General features: G+C 43.7%; 1 protein-coding gene across 2 annotated transcripts in view; it reads left to right on the top strand.

Annotated features, from left to right (window-relative positions):
* The window catches only part of dscamb (Down syndrome cell adhesion molecule b), a 79835-nt gene extending 56249 nt beyond the window's left edge, over positions 1-23586 (top strand). The window contains exons 10-31 of one of the 2 annotated variants that reach the window (XM_030776666.1): positions 3957-4153; positions 4517-4613; positions 4949-5077; positions 5592-5759; positions 7157-7227; positions 7688-7928; positions 8297-8443; positions 10886-11041; positions 11187-11320; positions 12142-12295; positions 12474-12591; positions 13213-13376; positions 13583-13681; positions 14397-14585; positions 15026-15316; positions 15917-16093; positions 16833-16863; positions 17542-17657; positions 18379-18528; positions 19966-20163; positions 20846-21148; positions 23192-23586. In XM_030776666.1, the coding sequence (XP_030632526.1) occupies positions 3957-4153; positions 4517-4613; positions 4949-5077; positions 5592-5759; positions 7157-7227; positions 7688-7928; positions 8297-8443; positions 10886-11041; positions 11187-11320; positions 12142-12295; positions 12474-12591; positions 13213-13376; positions 13583-13681; positions 14397-14585; positions 15026-15316; positions 15917-16093; positions 16833-16863; positions 17542-17657; positions 18379-18528; positions 19966-20163; positions 20846-21148; positions 23192-23553 (3692 nt within the window). In that variant the 3' untranslated portion in view covers positions 23554-23586. Of the gene's footprint in view, positions 1-3956; positions 4154-4516; positions 4614-4948; positions 5078-5591; positions 5760-7156; positions 7228-7687; positions 7929-8296; positions 8444-10885; positions 11042-11186; positions 11321-12141; positions 12296-12473; positions 12592-13212; positions 13377-13582; positions 13682-14396; positions 14586-15025; positions 15317-15916; positions 16094-16832; positions 16864-17541; positions 17658-18378; positions 18529-19965; positions 20164-20845; positions 21152-23191 lie in introns of both variants that reach the window. The other variant, XM_030776667.1, reaches the window with a different exon arrangement.
* The last annotated feature ends 2920 nt before the right edge of the window (positions 23587-26506 follow it).

The following is a 26506-nucleotide window of genomic DNA, read 5'->3' as shown; positions in this document are numbered from 1 at the left end:
CTGCTAACCCTAGCAGACTCAGAGTCACTGGGAGCAAGATCACAGTAAATCACACACTCATCCTCATATACATACTGTATGGCCAATGGAGTATCCAACACAATGCAAAATACCAGCAGCGTACAAGTGCAGCCGCATGACAAAAAAAACAAACAAACAAACACACACACACGCACACACACACACACACTCACACACACAAAATGTACTGATGTCAGAAAAAAGAAATATACTGGAGTAATTCACAAATTAGTGCAATGTTTGCTGTATTTTGATGGTAGTGTTTTGATTTGTGGGGAGAATGTGTGGAGTTCGCACAATTAGGGACATGGCTTTTGATGTAAGTGCTAATAGTTTGGCTTCGCAGTGTGAATATTCACCAGATTGTATGACAGCATCAGTGATGCTTAGTCATCAGACCAGTTCATCTATACTGCTGTCATTCATCAAAAGACCATATTTCATGCTTTTTAAGCCCTAAACTGCTAAAAAAAAAAAAAAAAAAAAAAGCCTGTTTACTCGCATGACTGAACAGAGAACAAAGAGCAATGAAGACCATGCATGCATCATTGGCCAGTGTGTGTGTGTGTGTTTGTGTTTGCTCTTGCTACATGTCAACCCGCCAGTTCTTCACTTAATGTCACTCTGTGTTTCCAAAGGTAGAGGTTGTTACATTTTCATTTGTTTGTTGGCTCCATTTTTCCCCCACAAGCGAGTGGCTTTGTGGTCCTTAGATGCAAAATCCAAGTAGAAAGATGAGAAATTGTATCCCTCCCTCACTGACAACCCGTCTTCCTCACATTAACGCAAAGTCATTTGACAGTTCACGATGAGTGTGATTTTTTTGTATTCTCCTGAAAAGTGCAGGCGACTGCAGAGAGGGGCCATTTTATCTCTTTCTAAGATTTAAAAGTTACCTCTGTGTGTATGGAGGCTATGTTTGTTCGAAAAATTCTCGCTATTTTTTCAAGGAAACAAATCACCCAACCTGTTCCGTTCGTGACGAAGGTAATATTATCTCTGTGGTAATATGTGACCGTTGAATTAGTAGGCCTAAGTAGATTCTCTTAGACGCGAGGATTTGCCTGTCATCACCACCACAGTTTCTTTATTTTACAAGCCCATTATATCGCTCGATATTAAAAATATATATCAACTGAACCGTTAGGGGAATAACGGTTGCTTGCCTAGAGTCCCTTTACAGCCGTCACCAAGTATAGCACTGAGACTGTCTACACTCTTTTGTTCTTAACAGTAACCAATTCACTTATTATGCCAGGTGTCAACTGGGGAGATTTTTAGGCAGACCTGATTCCCGTCTTTATGTTTCATCTTTGTTTCGCGCCGTACTCAGTTTGACGGCAAAAGCTTGTCATACCTAAAGCAGCGTTCGCTGCCTTTCTGGCATCTACAGAGTGGAGTTGCTAAACAAAAAGTGTGGCTGACGTTTCCCCTCCGTGCTTATCTGAGGAAAATGTGCTGATCACAGAGAAATTCGTGCACTCGGTGTCGGCACAGCATGAGATAATAAGAGCGGGTCGTTTGTTGGTGTAGTGGAAAAAAAGAGAGGGAAAAAAAAAAATACAAAAGGGCGGGCTTCATCCTCACCACACTTGCTGTTGTCGTCAGATGGAGCGCTATCGTTCCGCGCGCGTGTGTGCACTGCGCCGGGGGAGCGGGAGTTGCGCGGCCCGGAGGTCTCAGATCTTCTGAGAAAATACGCTCAGTTAAAGAGCAGAAACATTTAGAGAAGGCAGAGGAGGGGATTTTTTTAATGTGCCTCACTTAAAATTCATAGTTGTCATGCAAAATAAATCAGCGTTCTCTTGTGTGGCGCCTAGGCGCGGGGCTTGAGAGTGAATAAGAGATGAGCCCTAAACGTTCGCAGACCTCCGTCTGACACACTCGATCATGTCAGCGCGTTCACCTCTCTCCACCCCAACCTCTACCAGGCTACAGCTCTTACTGCAGCTTTCAGATCCTGGCTAACTTAGCAATGCCTAGGAGACACTGTATGTGTCGGTGGGTGGGTAGGTGGATGTGGGTGTGGATGTGGGCGCATACGTGCGTGCGTGCGTTTGTGTGTGTTTGTGTGTGTGTGTGTGTGCATGTGCGTGTGTGTGCATGTACATTCTGAGACAGTAAGGGTGCTTACTGTAGGTGAATGAGACAGCAGTAGCCTAGGATGTGAGGGGTACTTCTTGTCTGATCTATATGAATAATCAAAGTAAGCTCATTATTTAATCATAACCGAACCTACTGGGGGACGAGACAGCCAGAGAGAGAGAGAGACAGAGAGAGAGACAGAGGGGGAGAGATCACATTCACAGCGCTCCGGGGTAACAAGGTTCCAGACAGGTTTTGGAAGACAGGAGAGGACTGGCCCACTGTTGCTTTCATGTTTTCTCCTGCAGTGCAAAGCTTCCAGACTGTGAAACAGGTCTGTGGTGTCAGGCTCCGCGCAGAGTATCAGCTCTGCTTCACACAGCCCCGGCTGACACACACACTGATCTCCAAAAAATGAACACCGAGTAGATGGAAATAGGATTCCTACTTCTCTTTGTGTTTAGAAAAAAACAAACAAAAAAACAACCCGCAATGCAAGCCTTGCATTGAGTGTTACTTCCGCGGTACTGTAAACTGCAGAAACAGTGAAGCTAGAAAACCTCAATTATATCATCGTTTTGGGGGGGTTCCAGCCACGCTTCTGTCGGGAGGAATTTCAAACCGCCGTCCACTGGCCAGACTATCAGTTTGGACATGCACAGTCACTGGTGCAGAGGTAATGCATTATTAGTTCTGGAAGAGGCTCGTTTTCGGTGAAGAGAAGTACAGATTTCAGCGTGTTTGTGCTGATACAGCCGGACACCCTGACATATCGCATATTAACCATCGTAATGCAGGACATAGAGCACCATCATGGCTTTGATCCTGAAACGGATCTGAGACCAAGAAGAACTGGAGATGTCGTATGGACTCCACAAGTATGTGAGTGAAGGTTCTGTGTAATTTCAGATAAGTTGTATGTTCCAGAGAGCTGACACCCATGTTGACCCAGATCAGGTTTGACCCAGATCATTCAGTTCACATTTGACTCTGCGTTAGCCTGATTCAGACATGACTGAGGATTGTCTCTGTCAGTCACCAGGCAGTTTTCCAGAGTGGACTGTTTACACTGAGGCCTGTTTTTTTTTTTTTTTTTTGCTTGCTTGCTTGTTTGTTTGTTTATTTGCTTGTTTTGTATGACAACAAACACGCAGTGGCATCATGGGTACTCTCAGTGGGGTGTTTTCAGAGGACACAATGAGTTCTCTTTCCACATGATAACACTTTTTTTAAAAAAAACAACAAAACAAAACATGTTTTGGTTTTTCTCGTTTGGTGAGGGAAATTTGGACACTCGTAAGGAAGGGAAACATGAGAATGTCTTAACAAGGAGTGGTCTGTAGTATTTCACAGAATATATCATAACAGGGAGAAAAGATGGAGCGTGTATGATGAGATAAATAAAGTGTGTGTATTGTCTGTGTTTAGTAAATGCTAATGTGCATATGTGTATATGTGTATACATGTTTTGATGCTATTCAAAATACCCCCCCCCCCCCCTCACCCTCTCTCTCTCTGTTTTTTTTTTTTTTTTTTTGGTAAATCACAATCTTGTCCTCAAGTCCAGTGTAAGAGAATCAGACTGTAGTTATTTTAATAGTTCTCTCAAATACTCAAACACAGTCTGTGTGTGTGTGTGTGTGTGTGTGTGTGTGTGTGTATGCGTGTGTGTGAGTGAGTGTGAGTGAGTGTGTATGTCATATCATTTTGAGTTGCATTGCACTAATTGCACCACTCAGTGTTGAACCAAAGCAACTAAAACATTAAAACGGCTGTCATCTCCATATTTAACAAGCTCAGACTCATCAGTAAATGTTTATTTTCTCTCTCTCTCTCTCTCTTTCTCTCAGTCCCTGCCATGATCAAGTCGTACCCTAACACCACGCTGGCGGAACAGGGTCATATGACAGAGATGAGCTGTACGGCGTATGGTGAGAAACCCATTAAGGTGCGATGGGAGAAGGAGTCCCACATCATTAACCCAGATATGAGTCGATACGTGGTCACGGTCAAGGAGGCGGGCGATGAGGTTATATCCACCCTGCAGGTAAGCTGCAAAGCCCCCCCCCCCAATCATACACACACACACACACACACACACACATACCCACAGTTTCATGATAAACTGCTCACAGAATTAGCTGGATTTCTCAGAACCTGGAATATCAGGCGAGGTAGGAGTAAGACTGTTTAATCTTAATGCGTTTCTATTGCTCAGAGTCAGACCACGCTGTAGAGAATAATATACCCCTACAATCTACACTGACAACAAATACATTTGCTCTTTTTTTTTTTTTCTGTGGGCATTGTGTTGAATTGGGTTTGTGAGTCTCTGAAGTCACATAAAAGGCGACTTTTTTGTTTTTTTTTTCTCAAAAATCTCTGACCAGTTGTTGTTTCTTGTCCACAGATACTCCACACGGTCAGAGAAGATTCCGGATTCTTCTCCTGCATTGCGATCAACTCCTATGGCGAAGATAAGGGAATCATTCAGTTGACTGTGCAGGGTAAGAAATGTCAGAGGAACCGTGTGTTAAGTCTGTCTCAGAACTTCTGTAGCTGCAATGTAAATTGAGATTCCATATATAATATATATCCATCATATTCATCTTTAAAGATTCACTCTAATCATAGACATCCAGATATAACTCCAAACAAGTTTTTATTTCTGAACACGAGTTTCGCACTCATTATCCTACTAGACTAAAAAATCCCGTTTTTGTCTGTCTATAGAGTTGATCCTGGAACATGTCCTGTGACGTGTTTTCTGAATTATTTCCTCGTTTTTACCCAACATTTTTGCTTCATCTTTCATTATCGCTCTCATGTTTTGTCCCTAAAGAGCGCCCGGACCCCCCTAACGTGGAGATCCGAGAGGTGCGGGACAGGACTATTGCTCTGCGTTGGACAATGGGCTTTGATGGCAACAGTCCCATCACGGGCTACGACATCAATTACAAGAATAAATCAGGTAAGTTACCATCAGTTTGAGTGTAATGTCTGCTCTCTCAATGCTCTGGATGGTTCTTCTGTATGGAGAAGAAGCTTACCATGTGTTTGTGCCGGATCGAGAGGTGAACATTTTGTTTACCGGGTGAGGTGGGTAAGATAAGATAAAATAAGACCCATCGTAAGATAAGATAAGATGACTGGTTAAGATAACATGACTGGTTAGATGGTAAGGTTTAATGCTAACGGAGACTGGCAGTTTGAGGATCAGATGTGTTCCGTCGACGCTAACGTTTTCACATGTTTCCGGATGACAAAAGGGATATGCAGAGACACCAGAGAGAGAACTGATGACATTACGTTTATCCTGTGTTTCATGCAACAACACCACCCAAGTCTCACTTAAGGCTCACGACACTGATTATGACGCTGCTTATCATAATAACTCCAATAAACGCATCCTTCCAGGCCTTGTTGGTTTCTCTTCTGAAGTCTCTCTCTCTCTCTCTCTCTCCGGTCTCGTTTGTTCCCTGTAGCCTCCTGGGCCTCGTCCCAGACAACCAAAGACGTCTCTCCCCAGCTGAACCAGGCCACCATCATCGAGCTTCACCCGGCCTCCACCTACAACATCCGCATGTTCGCCAAGAACCAGATCGGCGAGAGCAGGCCCAGTAACGAGCTGACCATCACGACCGACGAAGCCCGTAAGACCGAGCGTCTAATCCCCGAGCCCTGCAGACACAGTGAACAGTCATCGACATTGTCTGTAGCGTTTTCGGAACGTTCCCGGAATGTTTACGAATGCGTTTTTTTTTTTTACCAAACGACTCATTTGACTGAGCGTTTGTATAAAAAACATTCGACTTAAACATCAGATCTTCAGGGTGCTTTCTGAGCAAAAATGATCTATTCCATTTCCGTCACAGTATAAAACAGGACGAGCGAACACGGATATGTTACGTTAACACACGTCATCACGTTCCTTTGATTTGAGCCAACCCTCAGCGAAAAGCCACAATCGCCTCATGTTCTGTGCAGATACAACTTCAGTTGTGTAAGCACACAAGAACGCATCCGTGAAAAGAAAAAAAAAAAAAACCAAAAAAGGAACCAAACCGGTCGTCTTTGGTTTTGATTATGTCTCGGAGATCTCCCGCTCACAGCTGCAGATGCACATCTATCTGGGTCTAACTCGCTGTGCTCTGTCAGATATAGTAGCAATTCATGCAGGTGCCACTTGCACTCTGTAAAATTATAAGCTGTCAAGATTTAACATGGGCAAATAAGTCCCTAAAATAGCTCCTAATTGCCGGGCTGACAAAGCAGCTCTTGTACAGTTCTGTGTGCTCTCTCCTGAACACTGATGTACGGTTTCAGCATCGCACAGCTTCCTGGGCTTCCATATGTTCTGCATCCATCAGTCAGTACCCAACGATAATTGTATTTATTGAACAGATACAACTGAATTTACAAATAAAGACTGAGGTGCAGCTACACTGCAGAACTAAACCTTTTTTTTATTTACTTTAACGAGTGCAGGTTGTGTTTTAGGTAAAGGGTAGTCTGACGCTTATGCCAGTAATGTTAATGTATGGAGGTGGTTTGTCTACACGCACTTGATTATTAGTGGAGATTTTTCCAGTATCTGTCATATACCGCATTTAAAAGCGACAATGTAGATGTCTGTATTCTGACATTTTGTGTCTGAGTGTGTGATAAGTATTTCACACACACAGAACCACACACATATGCACGTGCACACACACACACACACACACACACACACAGACTCACACACACACACTCACACAGACACAAAGGCACACACTCAGACACACAAACCCACACACACACGTGCTCTCTCTCAAACATACGCATATGCATATATATATATAGGTTATATTTTTAATGTGTTCCACCTTGCCCTGAGGACATTTGCGTTTGAAATGTGAAATATTTCTTTCTCTTTATGAGGTTGTTATGGCATAAATGCCTCTTCTCAAAATTCAGATTTGAAGCTCTATGCTGCCACCTATTGGCAGCATGCCGTTAGGGCACGGAGTCTCCCTGCGGTCTAACGTGATTGTGTGTTTGACTGTAGCTCCGGATGGCGTTCCACAGGACGTGCAGCTGGAGGCAATATCTTCTCAAAGCATCAAAGTCACGTGGAAGGTAAAGTCATATGGCGGTCGTAGGCCGCAGTGTACGGATGAGCCACTAATTGCCCCAGTTTTCTGACCCGAGTTTACTCGCGTAGCTGTTAGCATCCGCGGCACCTTTTGTGTGTTTGCCAACGAACAGAGACTGCTATAACTTTGGTAGTGACTCAAAATATCTTTGTATTGGATACAGATTGTGAATGCATTTCTTTAATATTGTGACGCAGAAGTCATTTATACAGCATGGTAATATCAACTGCTTGATTAATATGATTACACAGTTACACAGTGCTTGGAAAGGTATGAAATAATGAGATGGAACATTTTCCATAATCTGTGTAGTCACCCCTTTCGTGTTACAAAAATCTGTATAAATAAATCCCTCTTTTTTTTTGTTTTGTTTTATGTTTGTGTATACCTTACTGATATCACTCGAAGACTGAGTAATGTTCAACTGTCACTCTACCCCTCAGCCTCCACACAAGCACCTTCAGAACGGTCTGATTCGGAGCTACCAGGTGTGTTACCGGGAATACGGAACGGGAGGAAGCCCCCAGTACAACACCATCAACGTGGACACCACCGGCGACATAGAGACCATCACTCTGGACAATCTGAAGAAGTACACCCAGTACGAGGTCCGGGTGCAGGCGGCCAACCGGGCAGGCATGGGGCCGACGTCAGAGGAGGTCACCATCACCACCCTGGAGGACGGTCGGTACCCCGAAACGTCTTCCCGCGCAAACGGCCTGGGTTTAAGCCGAACACAACGGCACAGTTCGATTAGAGCATTAAATTGTTTTTTTTGTTTTTTTTACTGTTTTTTTTTTTTCTGTAAACAAGATTGGACAGAAAGCGGGAGGGGGAAAAAGAGAGAAACTGGTTTAAATTTGCCCCGATGTAGTATCACAGTTCAAAAGCACAATACAAAGGCAAGACTACAATCCTCTAGCTTTTTATTGGTATCTTTTTTATTGGTAACCGTTTAGCAGGAATGTTGTTGTTTTTTAGTTGGTTTGTTTGTTTTTTTGTAAATTTTTTTTTTTTTGTAAATTAACCACGACGGCATCTTACTCTTGCAGTTCCCAGCCGACCTCCCGAGAATATCGTCATCACGGCAACCACACCAGAGTCCATCTCTCTCTCCTGGGCCACCCTTCCCAAAGAGGCTCTTAATGGCATGTTGCTAGGTTACCGCGTCATCTACTGGGCCAATTTACCTGACGGAGGTGAGCTCCCCTCGCTCCTGAGAGTGCCGTCTACTGCCTGCAGTTTTAAAAGCTTTCAAAGGGAGTGGCTGCATGAGGAGAATTCAGAAACAAATTCATTGATCTTTAAAAAATAAAAGACCTCAACTGCCTCTGCACTCGACTGGAATTCTAATGCACACGGAATTCTGGAACTGTGGCACATTCTAGAACCACTCTTTTTGGTTCAGTGGTCTGAGGATTAGAGTGGAATGCTTGATGCTTTTTGAAATGAACTACTAAGCGTCACTACAGTTCAGCAAGTCAAATGACTTGTGCATCGGCAAGAATTTGATCAGGTTTGCGTTTGAGGTTTCAGGGAGCGTACCTTTACTTTGAGATTTTAGGTCTCGACACGTCTGTGTTCCTCTCTGCACTGGTAATGACGCAGCGGGATTCAGAATGGTACAGAACATTTCCAAAGGTCTGTAAGTCTAGACCGACACCTGAAGTCGTTCTTTCAGTCTTGACCCCTGCAGTCTTTCTTTTACAAAAATCTTCTTAGCAGAAAAAGACTGACCTTCGGTTGAGTTAATCCAGACTTAACAGAACCAACCATGTGTCTGACAAGCAGACTGAAAATCGTAACTTTTCGGTGAACTCCGCTCTAATCCGAAACAAATTAAGCATATAATCCAATATGCAGAATACAGGCAAATAATCTCACACTGTCAACACAGTCATGCAATCTGTAATTTACATTACATTACATTTATTTAGCTGACGCTTTTTTATCCAAAGCGACTTACAAGTGGGGAAACAATTCAAGCTCCAGTATAGTGAGAGACCTATGAGTAAGCACTAAGTATTATATCTGTTTAAAGAGCAAGCAGTAAGTGTGAGTTTTCTCTCAAGACAGAGGTAGGGGAGTAGGTGGAGAAGAACACAGTAGGTGTGAGTAAGGCATGTTAGGGTGTTATTATTTGTGCTTCTGAAAGCTCTGAATAATGGTCAATTAGAGTGAATTCTTTAAAAATTTATGTCATAAAATGTTCACAATAGGCAGGTTGCCATGTTCCCCCACAGGGTTTTTCAACCTGCCTCCTGAGAGTTTCATAAGATCTCCATTCATTAATGCGGAGTGAATTTTTACCAGAAATCACCACTAGGGGAGGCTGTGGTATAAACTCTAGTTGTTAATGAGAAGAACTACTTCAGTTGACTGCAAAGTTTGTGTCAAAAGTATTCTAGGTGTTGATACTCTCTCATCTATCTAACATGTGTGAGCTTAGCTTAGTTAACTTGTAACTGGATAGTTATATCTAATAGTTAGATACTATGATAGTTATGTTTTTTTCTATTTTACAAAAATATGTTGTGGGCTTTATCTGAAATTGATGCCTTAATCTTTCAAGCCCATTCCTCATTAATTAAGCTGCGTATGTATTAGTTTATGATTTAAGCAGCAACAGGAAGAGGGGACTTTTTAAAACAAAGAATGTTCTTGTCAGCAGATGCAGCTATCCTCACTAAAGCAGTAGTTCTGGTGTCTAGTGTACTAGTCATGGTGTAAGTGTACCCAGAGCCTAGCCCTGTACTGCGTCTCCTCACACCCAGCCAGGTTCCCCCGACGGCTTCCCAGGTTCACGCGAGCACGTTCGTTCGTTCGTTCGTTCATTTTTTTTTTCATTGTTTAATCATTTAAAGCCGAGATTAATGCGCGTGTCGTCGGGGGCCAAAGTGGCGACGCCGCAGAGTGTCCCGTGGCAGGTTTCCAGGGTTGCTGCACAGGCCTATTAATAATTCAACTGCAATAACTCAGCGTCGGCCCCGGTCGAGGCCCCGTTCCTGCGGGACAAAGAGTTGAAGGGCAGCTGCAGAAGACCAGGGCTCCGACGTTAAATACAGTCGCTGCGCGGTACACGCACGCGCGCTTGTCCTCGTCCCAGAACGGGCCATCTCTTCGTCTTTCGGTCTCTCTCCAGGAATCATAACTGATGGTCACTGTGCACCATATACAGTGAACGTTTAGCCATTGAATGTGTGGTGGAAAGAGCAAACAAGTTCAGATTAGGCATTATGACTTGGCTAATCAGGTTAAATGCTTAGAGGACCGGTTCCTCACTCCGGGATCAATTGCCAAATGACATTAGTCAGTTGTACAGGTTTTATTTGTGACTTTTTTGCACACGTGTACTACAGTGAGTACTTTGTGGCTCATTTGTGAATCAGGCTGTATTGTTATCGACCGAAGTGAGGAAATTATTGTGCCAAACCTCTCGAAATCTTTTGTTTTGCCTTCCATGCATCCAACTGAATCTGTGTTAAGCTCTATCTGTGTGTTTTTTTTTTTTCTCAGATGTACACTAACAATATCTGTATTGATCCAAATCCATATTCATACTTCCTTTCACGTGTATGTTCACATACATTAATCCACATCTTTTTTTTTTATGTTTTTATCTTTCGTCTGTCTTATGTTAGAGCTGGGAGAGATCAGGAACGTTACGACCATTAAGCCTTCCCTGGAACTGGATGGACTGGAGAAATACACCAACTACAGCATCCAGGTCCTGGCCTTCACCCGCGCAGGGGACGGGGTCCGCAGCGAACAGATCTTCACCCGAACCAAAGAGGACGGTGAGACTCAAACCTCTGTTCCCCGCACGTGGTTCCGGATCACCACGGAGGGTGTTCTGATCCAAAAATTCGAAAAAAAAAGCCGTACGGGTCGATAAAGAGGCGGCGAAAACCGTTGACGTTCCGTTTTCTCCTTTCCCTACAGTTCCTGGACCTCCTGCAGGGGTAAAAGCGGCAGCCTCCACCAGTTCCGTGGTGTTTGTTTCCTGGTTGCCTCCGCTCAAGCTGAACGGAATCATCCGGAAGTACATCGTCTTCTGTTCCAACCCTTACCCCACGGTGCGGCTTCCTTTTTTGGGTTTTTTTTTTTTTTTTTTACCTCTCGTTTACTTCGGCTAGACGTCCCGGGGCGCGTCGGTCACATAACGTCACACCGGAGTGACACGCCCAGCCCTTTAGCGAACCGCTGTATTGCATCTGGATCTGCACCACATATGGTGGCAGCAAATATGGAAATGTGTGATGTCGTAATGTTATGCAGAACTGTTCTGACCCATCGTTGTGCCGTAATGTTTTTGCTCTGTGTTTTGCCTGCGGTTTGTCTGTTGTAATGTTAAAGCGTAACGTGATGCAGGTGTGGTGTCGTAGAGCAATACGATTTGGTCAATACTGCACAGTTTTACTGCAGTGCTATACCACGGTGTAACATGACAGCACTGTTCAGCTCAGCAGTGCATTTTATACACAGCTCCAGTGTGAGAAGGACTGAAACTTGTTTTTTTATTTAGCTGATTTAAGGTTAAGGGTTCCCAAAGGACGATGGCTTCTTTACTTGCGTTGAAACAAGCTTTGAATTCATGACCTTCATATCTTTGTGTGAGGCCAACACATGAGACTGTACCAAGCGCTCTACCACATTATGGCTTTAGAAGCTTAGTCTGAACCTCTGTTAAAAAACAAAACGTACTAGAAATAAACCTTAAAGGTCCAGGATATTCTCATACTCAAAAAAAACTGAACAGAAAAAAACCTTGTTGTTTGCCAGGTATTTTTCTCATCGAGTAGAGATAAAGTCCTAAGGATGCATTTAAGGGAACTGGTGTTAGTGGACATCATCCTCGCTCTCTCTGTTCTCTGACTGACTGTTTATGGCACTGCAGGTGATCAGTGAGTTTGAGGCCGCCCCTGACGTGTACTTCAGACGCTTGACTAACCTGAACCATAACTGGCAATACAGCATCTGGGTGGTTGCCGTGACGGCAGCCGGGCGAGGGAACGCCAGCGAGATCGTCACCGTGGAACCTCTGGCCAAAGGTACGGTTGAATAAACTGTCGGAATAAGATTCGCACTCATCTTAGCGTTGCCCACCTCTCTTACAGGGAACTCTAAGTTGAAACTTTAAGTTAAAAATTCAAACTGCGGAACCTTAAATAAAACAGTTTGCTGGAGGGCTTATTAACACGTATTGTATAATGTGTTTGTCTCTTTCAGCTCCGGCCAGGATCCTGACGTTCAGTGGCACTGTGACGACTCCGTGGATGAGAGACATCGTGCTGCCCTGTAAAGCCGTGGGAGATCCCCCTCCCACCATTAAATGGCTGAAAGGAAAGTGAGTGCAAATCTCACAGCACAGGGTTAAAGGTCACTGTCGGACCTCAGTGTCCGCCCATAGCTGCATTTTCACAAAACAGTGTTATCCTGCAGTAGTGTACAGTGGTATTGTTCCAGACAGTGATATTTTTCACTGTTGTTATTCAGTGTGAATGCACCGTCCTACTGCAATGTTACTCCTCTGTGTTACAGCATAAAGTCTTAACATCCTGGTGTGCTTGTGTGTTAGTTCACAGTGATATTCTGAAATGTTACATTGTAATATCATTCAGCGTAACATTGAATCATTTTGATAATCTTCCATGTTACATTGTAACATTATGCAGAGCTGTTCTGACCCATCGTTATGCCATAATGTTTTAGCTCTGTGTTTTGCTGCAGTTGTCTGTTGTAATGCTATACCATGGTGTGCTATACCATGGTCTGACATGACAGCGCTGTTCAGCTTAGCAGTGCATTTTATACACAGCTCCAGTTGAAAGGAACAGTTATTTTACAATGCTATACCTCGATGTAACACTAAAAGGTTTTAATTCATGGCAGAATCGTGTACTTTTAATATTGTATCAAACTGCTACATCTTCATCGTCCACTGAGATTTGTCTTGACTCTTTCTCAGCAACGGTACCCCAGCTCCAGTTCTCATCGACGGTCGACGGAGTGTCCATAGTAACGGCAGCTTTGTCATTCGGACGGTGAAAGCAGAGGATTCTGGGTACTACAGCTGTGTCGCCAGTAACAACTGGGGGTCTGATGAGATCATGTTAAATCTGCAGGTTCAAGGTGAGTCTCTGACAGACCTGGGACTTTGGTAGTGTTGAGTCGACATTACTTATCACACCTCTGAGTGCTTGATGATGAGTCATTATATTTAGATTCTAGTCTTCATGAGTATTATTATTATTTATTATTATTATTGTTTAATTCTGTGAATGGGCCAAAATGAGTCATATGAAACTTGGATGCTGAACTTTTTTTCTTGTCTATAGTTCCACCTGATCAGCCACGGCTGACCGTGACCAAAACCACCACCACCTCCATCACGTTGTCCTGGATACCCGGAGACAATGGGGGGAGCTCCATCCGAGGTAAGGACACTGACCATGGCCCCTGAACCAACAATTAAACCGTGATCCTGTTCAAAAAAAAAAAAAATTATAGTTTCTCATTGGGGAGACAGTATGATATCTTACACTTCTGAATTTAGTTATCATCTTCGGAGAAAAGGATGGTGAGACCATGAAATATTTAAAGATTGAAAAAGAACAAGGGAACAATTTAGAAAAAAAAAACGCTCAAAGGCTGAAAGGAGTAAGTGGAGCAGAATCAAAAGAGACAGATTTAAGTTCTTTAAAAAAAAAAAGGGCCAGTAATTGGATCGGGTCCAGAGTAATTTATCTCGGTTTGAAGTGGGAGTACCGCAATCAAAGTACCGCCCAGACGTGTCAGAAACTCGAAATATAAATGTATTACCACCGCGGGATCTTGGGAGTTTTATTGTATGCCGGCTTTTGCACTCTCATCAGCCTTTTTTAACTCTTGCCACAGTAAAAGCAGCGTTTTAAGGAAAACCTGATCTATAAGTCGTATATTATGTTTTATGCTGACTGCTGAAAACCCTGCATAGAGTCTCGACGCTATGCAGACTAGTTAACGAAGACATGATCAACCCACGTTGCTAAGGAACTTAAGAAAGCGTTTATTTTCCCAAGAGCGAAACGCGCCGAGTTAGAGACGTCATTTCTGGCGATGTGTGACAGTCAGCGCTGGTGTGTTGTTGGTAACTGTCTCTCTTCCGTTCAGGCTACATACTGCAGTACTCTGAAGACAACAGCGAGGAGTGGGGCAGTTTTCCCATAAGCCCCAGCGAACGCTCGTACCGTCTGGAGAATCTGAAATGCGGCACCTGGTACAAGTTCACCTTGACCGCTCACAATGGAGTTGGCCCAGGACGCATCAGTGAGATCATCGAAGCTAAAACCCATGGAAAAGGTTTGTTGTTTACTATGCAGTCGTCATGACAGTTTGTCCATAAACACAGGCATTCACTGGGCTCTTTTTACTGACTCATAGCACGTCCCTCCAGAACAGAACAGCAGGACTCTCAGAGTTTCTGCAGACACTGTGTGTGTGGAATAATGTAAATAGTAAATCAGAAATAAACAAAAAAACACAGGGAAACATAGATTTTTAGATCATATTCATTGTTTGAGTGAGATATGTACTATAATGTCCTGAAATCAGCATAGTGTAATTGATACAAAATAGATAAAACGACAATATATCTATATTCCATAAATGTGCGATTTTTCTCCCTTTTCTCTATTTTCTGCCTTTTCTTTAGTATATTCTCCCTCCAAAGTGTCTAACCAAAAACCTCCCACTGCTAACTGTCCTTGCTCTCTCCTCACACATCCGTTAAAAATCCTCAGAGCCGCAGTTCGCCAAAGACCACGAGCTCTTCTCCAGCATCAACTCTTCCCGGGTGGAGCTCAACCTGATTGGCTGGAACAACGGCGGCTGCCCAATCACGTCCTTCACGCTGGAGTACCGGCCGGTGGACACGGCGGTGTGGACCATGGTCCAGCGGGCCTCGCTGACCAAGAGCCACGTCCTGTACGACCTGCAGGAGGCCACGTGGTACGAGCTCCAGATGAGGGTGGGAAACAGCGCAGGGACGGCCGAGAAGAGGGTCCTGTTCGCCACGCTCAACGTCGACGGCAGTGAGTCGCTTCACCCCCGGCGCCTTCGGCGTTGAACTTTTTTTTTTGGTTCGACTCGTCTCAGCTCTGATATGACCCGTCGGTGATTTGGCTGTTGAGGGGAAAAAAAAAAAAGATGATTATTTAGGAAAATTAAATATCTCATGATTAAGAATATATTATGGATATGAATAATTGATAGCTGTTTAAAATTTGTAGTGCGCTCATTAAATAATAATTAGTGGTGTTGTTAATATTGGCGTATTACTGAGAAAGATGGTCTTAGTAAAATTAAGATTAAATGAATATGGAGATGATTGAATTTTGTTGAATCAGACACACTAGTATACAGTGAAGGAGTCTACTATGCTGTTTTAATTTGAGTTGACTAATACTATGCTCTTTCATAAAGATTTCATATGTTCCTCTGCTATAGGTGATGTTTGGAGGATCCCTAGAATCTGATGTATTTTGCAAACGTGATATACGGGGGGGGAAAAAAAACTGAATCCGTGCACACGACATTAGGCAGCGTTCCTACCGCCAGAATCCAATCTGTATGTGTTTGTCAGTGATAGAGAGTTTCGAGGGTAAAGTATGGTCCTCTTGGTTTTCCCACAGGTACCATCGCACCCCTGCCAAAGAAAGTGGACCTGAGTCAGGAGAACAGGCGCGGGAACGAGGGCCTGAAGATGATGGTGACCATAATCTGTATCCTGGTGGTTATCGCCATGGTCTTCATCGTCCTGCTGGTGCTGAGGAGGAGGAGGAGGGAGCAGAGACTGAAGAGGTTACGCGGTCAGTGGACACCCACACACACACACACACACACGCATACACACACGCATACACACACACATACACACTCACACACATTTGAAAGCAGACAGACACACACATACGCATATATAGACACACACACACACACATATTTGAAAGCAGACAGACACACACACACACAAACACACACACACACACATTTGAAAGCAGACAGACACACACACACACACACATTTGAAAGCAGACAGACACACACACACACACACACACACACACATATGGAGACACACACACACACATTTGAAAGCAGACAGACACACACATACACATACACACACACGTGCACACACCCACACACACACACACATATGGAGACACACGCACTTACTCGCTGTTTAAAACTCAATAAGTAACAGCATTAGCTCTGATACCTCTGCTTGTGGAAAACAAAAATGCTATGTTCCACTCCGCTGTGCTTGTAAAAGCTTGTAATATGTATCATCCCAGGCTGACATACCACATGTAATGTAAGGTCCTCGTGTGTCTGTAAGATCTTAATGGAGCTAATCCGTTAAAACGAGCAGCTCCAGCACCCCACTCCCCACTTTGGAAATGCAATTACAGTGACTGAAACACAGAGCCATACAGCACTGGAGAAACCGATCGTGTTCCTGTAATGATAACATTTGTGAGTTTTCCAGTACAGTGGGTTACATTTTGTGTCTCTATATGTTTCTGTTTTTTTTTTATTTTACAGATGCCAAAAGCTTGGCTGAGATGTTGATGAGGTAAGTGAAAACGGCTCTGAAACAGTTTAGCGGAGTAAGTGCGCGGCTGACGACGCGATACTGCGTCGTGTTTTCTGCGAGCGCTGAGTTTCTCGGAGCCACACAGAGCTCATGTCACAGAGTCGTTTCATATTTCATGTAGACCTTTACAGTTACCGAGATGGTACTGGTTTTTACAGTTACGGTGTGCGTGAGATAGTACTGGTTTTTACAGTTACGGTGTGCGTGAGATGGTACTGGTTTCCAGGGCTTTCAGAATTGCATTCAGTCTAGTGAGAGTTCATTAATATTAACGCTGAAATAGCGCTTACATCACCCACAGTTTTCGCTGTTGTGTTGCTCACACGCACACACACATGCACACAAAAAAACACTTAAATTTTACATGCACTGAGCATGAAATCAAACCAGTCTTGTCCATCTTTCAGCTTTATAATCTAAAGAAAATTATTTGTACCAATACATTTTATTTGATTCTGTTGTTCCCGGTCTTTAAAAGGAAGATGTTTGTCTTTTACCTTTATTTAGGCATTTAAAGAGCTGTTGTTTTATTGAAAAAGCGCATCACTCTTTGAATATGAAATGCTGTTTTGTCTGATTTTTTTTAGTAAGAACCCCAGGACTCCAGACACAGTGAATATGAAATTCTGTATTGTCTGATTTTTTTTTTTTTTATAGTAAGAACACCAGGACTCCAGACACGGTGAATAAGCAGCAGCAGACATTGAGGATGCACATTGACATCCCCAGAGCTCAGCTTCTCATCGAAGAGAGAGACACTATGGAGACAATCGGTGAGTCCCCTCCGCCCCTCACCGTGGACCGCTGAACAAACGACCGTCTGCATGAGACTTCCCATCAGGCCACAGGCGCGACATGTTTTACACCATCGAACCATACAGCGCACACACCCTCAGGGAACTCGTTATTTGTCCATATTTATAACAGTATTTATAATATTTATATTTGACAAAGTCACACAATATTCTAATTGCGTTAAGAACAGCTTTTGTCATTTATTCTTAGGGCATACAGTGCGACTCTGATTTGTAATGTTTACCGTGAACTCACTTTCCAAACGGCTTCATAGAACATAACTATGTGTGTGTTTGATTTCTAAGAGGGTAATATCACACTGCTGTGCCGTTTCCCACTGGCCTTCCCTTTACTGATCGCGTTTTGTTTTCATATAATGATTAACTCCTCTCGGACCTTTATCAAACGCCTCTTTCACAGTGTTTCTTTGTCAGTTTGGCCTTGGTTAGCCTGACTAACCAAACGAACTCAGTCATCAGAACAGACTACAGTAGTGTTTGCTTCCCTGTTGGAATGTAGGAGCAGAGAGCGCAGTTAAGATGAGGTCATCGCTGATCACAGCCTCACATGAGAATATGCACACACTCACTCCCTCCTCATTGCCTCATCTCTCTCAATCATCTTCTCTATCTTTCTCTCACTCTTTTCTTTTTTTTTTTTTTTTTTTGTCGTTGTTGTTTTCAATGTCTTTCTCTGTAGACGACAGGTCCACGGTGCTGCTGACAGATAATGACTTCGGGGAGACATCCAAACAGAAATCGTCCACGGTCACGCATACGGTCCACTACCAATCCCTGTCCCAGGCCACGGGGCCCCTGGTGGACGTGTCAGACGCGCGGCCCGGAACAAGTAAGCGCTGAACCCCCCCCCCACCCCCCCCCCCCCCCCCCCCCCCCCCCCCCCCAAACCTGGGCCGCTGTAAAAAACCCTTAGAGCATACACAGTATCAAGGAGTGAGGTACAGTGCTATCAAATGCAGTGTCTGCACTCCCGACAGGCAAAATGAACTGAATGGTGTGTTAGTGTTTAAATCAAGTTGAAGGTCATTTCTTCTTGTATCTACGGACAGCGTATCTTTGAAAGGAAAAACGAGCCCCATAGGTTGTGTGTAGGAAGAAAGAAAAAAAAAAAAAACATGATTCCACTCCTCGTGCGTGTGTAGAGTAACTCCAAATAAGACGGACATGCACCATCGAGTGTGGGGTTGTGATATTGAATTACACTCCTGAGTGAAATCGGAAGCGCGTATTAAAGTAAAGAATTTCCCATATCTGACTGCTTTTTTTTTAATATCGTATAACCCGCTGTGTGTCTTGTTAATGTGGTTTCGTTTTGCTTTGCGTCGACATTGTGTGTGTGTGTGCGTGTGTGTGTGCGTGTGTGTGCCTGAGTGTACATGTGTGTGTGTACGTATGTGTGTACGTGTGTGTGTGTGCGTGTGTGTGCGTGCGTGTGTGTGCCTGAGTGTATATGTGTGTGTGTGTGTGTGTGTGCCTGAGTGTACGTGTGCGTGCGTGTGCATGTGTGTGTGTGTGCCTGAGTGTACATGTGTGCATGTGTGCGTGCGTGCGTGTGTGTGCGCGTGTGTTAAAGCCAGTGTTATTGCTGATGGAGGCCATATATATGAGACCCTATAGGGAGGTTGGGCTGAGCTCCAGTGAAGCTGAACTGATTAAGAGTAGAGAGCCTGCTCTCCCCACCTGACACGTCCACCGATTCCAGTCACTCAGCCGTTGTAACGGTGCTGAGCGCGTCTGCTGATTCAGGCCGATCCTACCCTGACAGCTAAACAAATTCCCCTCCACATTCTGATAGAATTACAGTGTCCTCACCCACTTTGGAGTCCAGAGAAACCGTTCCTCATCAGAACCCCAAGGCCGTTTAATTAAACTTTGTTTGGATGGTGGTACTGGTGAAACGCAAAGGTTTTGCAGAGGTGGATAGGTACGATAAATTAAACTCTTGAAGGCCTTTATTGTTAAATCTCCATGTATTGATATTTTGTTGTTCGCTAGCATAAGCATCTTGTGTGTATTCTAACGTCAAGATACTGTCAGACACTCAGACTTCTATCCTCAGTTCATTTATTTTCTGTCAGGTGGCTGCACGGCTACTGTGAAGTACAAGTATGCGTCGATTTTCAAATTAATGCAAACTGTCAGATCTTGGTTTGAGCCCAAGGATCAGTTCAGTCTGGGTGAAAAGATGAAGTCGTAGTTTGGAGCAGTTTGTCGGTCCTTTTGTCCACCGTGTCCTCATGCTTCTGTGTTTCGCTGCGTCACCCAGACCCTACTGCCCGTCGAACAGCTAAAGCAGGCCCTGCCACACGTAGCCGCTACGCTAGCCAGTGGACCCTGAACAGGCCACACCCACCTGTTTCCTCTCACACGCTGACCACCGACTGGAGACTGCCCACACCCCGCGCCACCGGCTCTGTGGACAAAGAGAGTGACAGCTACAGCGTCAGTCCCTCTCAGGACACAGGTACAGACACACACACACACACACACAAACATGCACACACACACAAGTGCACACACACACACACACACACACACACACACACACACACACACACACATTCACACGCACCTGCACACATGTACGCACACACACATACACATACACATAAACATGCACACGCACACACACACACATACAAACAAGTGCACACACACACAAACATACACACGCACATACACATGCACACACACACACACACACACACACACACACACACCACACACACACTCACACACAAACATGTACACACACACACACACACACAAACAAATGCAGCTGCCTTCTACACAGCCTGTAAAATAATATGGCGTAAACATATCGATCAGTTTGAGACAGACTTAGCACAGGGAATTTGAGAACAGCCTCCAGCTGTCAGCATACCATATGAAACTTTTGAGAGTCACAGAATCTGTAAACAGTTATGTCATCTGGAATCCTAGAGTTCCATAACTATGACGGTACCATTGGTTTTACTCCCATACTGTGAATAGACACTTGCATAGTCAATAGAAAAATATATGGGTGACAGAACTAATTGAGGAATCCTGCAAGTATACAGTTTGTCTTGACTGTAAACTGCATGAATTGCCTTTACATGTTTACGTGTTTACATGTTGACATGTTTACGTGTTTACTCGTGCAGACCGTGCGCGGAGCAGCATGGTGTCTACAGAGAGTGCCTCATCCACATACGAGGAGCTGGCCCGCGCGTACGAGCACGCCAAAATGGAGGAGCAGCTCAGACACGCCAAGTTCACCATCACGGAGTGTTTCATCTCCGACACCTCGTCCGAGCAGATGACCGCCGGCACCAACGACTACACCGACAGCCTGACGTCCAGCACCCCGTCCGAGTCGGGCATCTGCCGCTTCACCGCCTCGCCCCCCAAACCTCAGGATGCCAGCCGGGTCATGAACATGGCCGTGCCCAAAGCCCACAGACCCGGTGAGTCAGAGCACGCGACAGCGGAGTCAGAGCACGCGACAGAGTCAGCGGAGCCAGACGCGCCTTTTCCAGTCAAAATCCATTCTGCCTGAGTCTCAGGTCCTACAACCAAAAGATGATAGATTTTTTTTTAGAGGGGTTTTGGAAGCCTCTTTTTGTATGTTTTTATCTTTTTTTTGCAGTATAATGGGATGAATTATTAATAATATATTTTTTTTTAGTTTTATTTCATCTAGTTAAATGGCCAATTCGTTAAATTAGTTCAATTTGTAATCGTCTGTCTAGCATTTGAGTTAAGCTGTATCGCTAGGTCATCGTATTTCAAAGTACTATTTAGTTTCAGTGCTAGGAAACAAAGGTGCACATCTGGCAGTTAGAGGGATTAGGATGAATCGGCCAATGCACTTATAGTCAAACTAAGCTTCATCTTTAGTAACATTCGGTTATACTGAGCTGGCGCTGCTGTAACAGGGTGTTTTTCGCGTGGAAGGCTTGCCTAAAGCTGTTCTTTTCCACTCTTACCTCATTTGACCGGGTCTGTCCGCACCTGTGTTCTGTATGGTCTTGGTGTCGAATGCACTGTTGACTGCTCCGTGTCTGGACGCTGCCGTGGTAATACACACCACCCACACCATCCTCCTCCAGACCCGCATCTAAAAGACCCGACACGCCGGCCGTCTGGACCTCCCGGGCCTAGGTGTCGGGGAGAGGAGAGGGTACATAGAGGGCTAGACAGGGCTTGTATTACCGGTCCAAGTTTAAGGTTACCCCCTCATTGTGAATTAATGCGGGCCGGACTGTACAACCACTGAAAACAGTTGGTGAGTGGGGCTGTAAGATGAGGGCAAACAGGGGCTATCTGTCACCCCTCATCAAAATGAAATCGGCCCGCCATTACAAAACAGCACTTAACCACCACAATGGAGACTCTGAATGTTAGATTAACTCTAGTCAATGGTCTTCTTTTCCGTCTGGGCCTAATGGGCTATTGGCTTTACCTCTATATTAATATCGCTGACTTTGGCTTATGCTCAAAACGTTTTTTTGGTTCAATGTGGGATCGCGATACCGCAAGAGGTCTGGGCCTCAATCAGTCAAATACTTATGTGATTGAGAACTAAAACGTTTGTGAGAAATTAAACCCGAATGGAAGGTTGCGAGGAGATCAGAAGTTCTCTTGTTTGGTGTGACGCGTAGAAATAAAATCAAAACAATAAAAAACAGATGCCGATTTTTTTTGTCCCCCACAGGCAGATTAATCTGGGAGTACAGCAGCTTGACACGATCACACCATTTAACCAATCAGGAGATTTAGACGTTCTTGTTTGATCTTTTCATTTCTTTTGTTCATGTAACAGTCCGTACAGAATGTAGCATTAGCATTGCCTGCGGAGACCACAGTGTGACAGATTTTTTTTTTTTTTCTTTTCTTTTCTTTTTTTGAAGAAATACATTCATAACGAGTTCTGAACGACAAACTTAAATCTATATTTAATTTGATTAAATCCACTAACCATTCATCATCTTTACTGGCTTAATAAAGTCCTATTTAATACATTGTAAATTATTAACATTGGCCCTCGACTCTGTAATTCAGTCTCCAAGGTCGACTAGAGGATAAAAACCACCCCTGCCCTAGAGGATAGTTATTTTGTATTGAAAACAACAGCAATTAAGGCCCACTCATCTCTATGCTCCTATAGATTAATCGGTTGGCACGGCACAGAAATCAGACAATGTGCTAGCTCGATATTAATCGCGTGTAAAATCTGGGGTCGGGCAGATCAGACCAGAGAAGAGCGTGCATACTGATTCCCCATGAGCTCTCTTCTCTAAAGAAGTAATTGTGGAGAGCTTCTGGAAAGTTCTTTGCCTTCCCCTTTGATGACTTTGAGAGAGTGGTTTCACCGTAGAAAAAACTTAAACATACGCTAAAGTCAGGCGTCAGTGGTAACCGATTTTTTGCGATAAAGACTGACGCAAATGATTTGTTGATTTCCCATTCGTTGGGTGACTCTCTCCTTTTCCCTTCCCCCTCCTCAGGTGGTGAACTGGTCCACCTCCCCCCTTACCTGCGCATGGACTTCCTGTTGAACCGGGGCGTGCCCCCGTCGTCTGGTCGCGAGGCCACGGGACAGGTGTGCCTGGAGCCTCAGAAGAGCCGCACACTCAAACGCCCCGCCCTGCTGGCGCCCACGCCCGCTGAGACCCCCTCTTCCTCGGGGCCGCCCAGCCGGGAGGTGCAGCAGTGGCAGCCGGGGACTGCGTCCACACTGCCCCAGCGGGAGCCTGGAGATCTCGCCCAGGCCGCCAAACTCAGTAGCTCCCAGGAGTCTCTGCTGGACTCAAGAGGACACCTGAAACAGAGTAACAACCCCTACGCAAAATCCTACACACTGGTATAACACAGGTCTTTTGACATGGACCGCAGAACTGCAGTACTCTAACTCCTGCCCCCCCCCCGCCTCCCAACACCCCCCCCCCCCCCCCCCCCCCCCCCCCTCACCCGGACTATGACAGAAAGCTCCCCGTTGCGAGAGAAGGGAGCGAACGCTTTTTTTTCCCCGAAAAACAGAAATGAGTTGTGTATATACATATTTCTGAATTCAAATGGATGGTTTGCTTTGGATCTGTCTTTCTTTCCGTCTACCCTTTCTTTCTTTCTTTCTTTCTTTACTTCTTTCTTTCTCGCTCTGTTTTTTTTCCTCTTTCATCTCCTTTGCTTTCTCTCTCTCTCTCTCTCTCTCTCTCTTTCTTTTCTTTCGTCACCTTTCATCTCTTTCTCTATCTCTCCTTCCTCTTGCTTCCGTTCGATTTTGTTTTTTTGTTTTTTTTACTTAATCATTCATTTATTTTAAATAACACCATTATGAAGATTGCCAAAATTATTTATTTAAATTGACAGAGGAACTACTTTTGAATTTATATCAAGGATAATTCTATAGTCATTATTATTATTAATTATTATTATTATTATTATTATTATTATATAAAATAGAAAAAAAATATCAAAAAATAGTAAAAAAAAGAAAAAAGAAGCGAAGGAATCTGGTCCGCTCTTCAGACCATCGTTCCTTTCTTTATCCATGACTTTTTTTATGTCGGAGTGTGATTTATGATTGAGTAGCTGTTTACCATGGCAACCACGCCCAACAACGACGGAGCGAAAGAGGACGGACAACGGGAACAACAAGGGATGTACACGTCCACCTTTTCCAAATCTTCTCAGATTGTCATGTTTTCCAAGGACTGCATGGGGACCTACAGAAGTTTAAAAAAAAACAAACAAACAAACAAACGAAAAAAAAGAAAAAAAAAATGAAAAAAAAAAAAAACGGCAATTCTCAGCTTCGGCTGGACGTCCAAAAGAGAATTTTTGTCACACTAAGGGATTATATAATGTTAATATAAATATATATATATAAAGAGATCGCTTTTATTTGTGGATAAATACAGGGAAAAAAAAAATGATTTGGTAAATAAAGTCCTCAGTCATGTTTGCACACATCTGGTTTGATTAGGAAACTGAAACTGTTGGGTCCACTTGTTTTTCTTTGCCCCTCTATGTCTATGAGAGAGAGAGAGAGAGAGAGAGAGAGAAAAGAAATAAAAGAAAGGTAGATGAAATATGGAGCTGCTATATAGACAGAAAGATTTCTACTCCACAGAACAGTGTGAGAGAACAAAAAAAAAAACAAAAAGACAGAAGAGAGAAATGTCGGGGAGCTTTTGACGAGACTTAAGTGATTTCCACGTCATTCAACTGAATGTTTTGGTAACTACTTGATAAAGACAAAACGTCTAGGCCGGAGAGTCTGGATTGTTTAAAACAAACAAAATAATAATTAAAAAAAAAACAACAACAGAAGTAAGAGATTTAATCAAGCAATATGAAGTAAATTTATTTACTAATAATTCAGTTCTTGGAAATCCTGAAGTACTAACAAATATGAATGTACTTGGAAAAAAAATGCATTATGAAAAAAAAATGAATAACAAACGAAATTAATAATAAAGGGACAAACTAATAATGAAGTCTCTTCAAGGTTCATATATGAAGAGTAACCATCTCCACTGATCCGTTTTTCAAGTGCTAAATGAACTGTGAACTATCACATCCAAAAAGCAAGACAACTCGGTTATACATTTAGTCGTCTGTCGGGAAATATTTGTACATGACACAAAAAGAAACCCTTGAAATATGCTTAGTTCCAACTCCAGTGGCCTAGAATACTTTAAAGTATTCACAAACACACACACACACACACACACACACACACACATCCATATGATAGGACTGTGAGGGAACACGTATTACTGATGTTATCATTACTGCGATGAGGCCTGGGGTTAATTTGCAACATATTGACCTTGACCAAGGTCAAAAAGCGTGAATGGAAGTAATGTCCAATCAGGATTTTAATGACCCCACTGTACAGTACAATACATGTCTCAAATTACACCAGTATTGCGTGTGGACTACAATTTACAGGTAAACTGTTCTCACTAATCTAAAGCTCATTTAACTAACATACACTTAGCCTCATGTGCCCAGGGAACACTGTGTAGCAAAAAATAATTACACTAAGGCTAAACTACTAACAGTTGTTATGCAGCGTAAGAAATTTTTGCCTGCTTTTGAGTTGGGGTTATTCGTCCTTTGGCATAGTTGCCGCAGTTATCTTGGATCCACAATTCAGCAACATGATTTTGAGGAAATTTGATTTAGCTTATTTTGCACGGAAGAGCCATACTCGTAAGGCCAGGGGAAAATGTATCCGTTCGCAACCCGTGAAGGTGGTTATTGAGCCGCCATTTCTCTGTGGAGAGTTTAGAGTGTGCCCACGGTCTTTGGATCGCTCTGCGGTCACCACACTAGCAGCAGCGGTTTATACTGTTCTTACTACGCCCCGGTAGACAGTCGTCATAACCAACAGATGGTGCTGTGCATTCTCTGAAATCATTTCAGTTACATGTATTTATGAAATCTGAATTTTGCTTGTACGCTTCTTACAGGTTACAGTTATGAAACGGCATGTGAGCAAGTCTATAAAAGGCTATGACAGTCTCTTTTGCTTGACTACAGTACGTCTGATTGTAAAGCACACAACGCATTTAAAATGCTCTGAATTATTCACCCCCTCCGTCTCAGATCAAGTAGTGTTCTCACAGTGGAGCCTCTCTGTAGCTGCCAGTGGTAATGGATGAATATGCTTCATCTACATATGTCATCAATTCATTTAAGGCTAGGGAAACAACAGACTAAAGCGAAGACTTATTGCACCCCCCTCGGCAATCGGTTCGCTTATTCAGTTCACACGACGTCAGAACATGTAATAGGCCTACATACCGGCCCCT

The sequence above is a fragment of the Chanos chanos genome, chromosome 6 (assembly GCF_902362185.1).
Source record: "Chanos chanos chromosome 6, fChaCha1.1, whole genome shotgun sequence".
In the NCBI taxonomy this organism is placed as follows: Eukaryota; Metazoa; Chordata; class Actinopteri; order Gonorynchiformes; family Chanidae; genus Chanos; species Chanos chanos.
The sequence above is the reverse complement of the archived record's forward strand: the minus strand, read 5'-3'. Positions and strand labels throughout refer to the sequence as shown.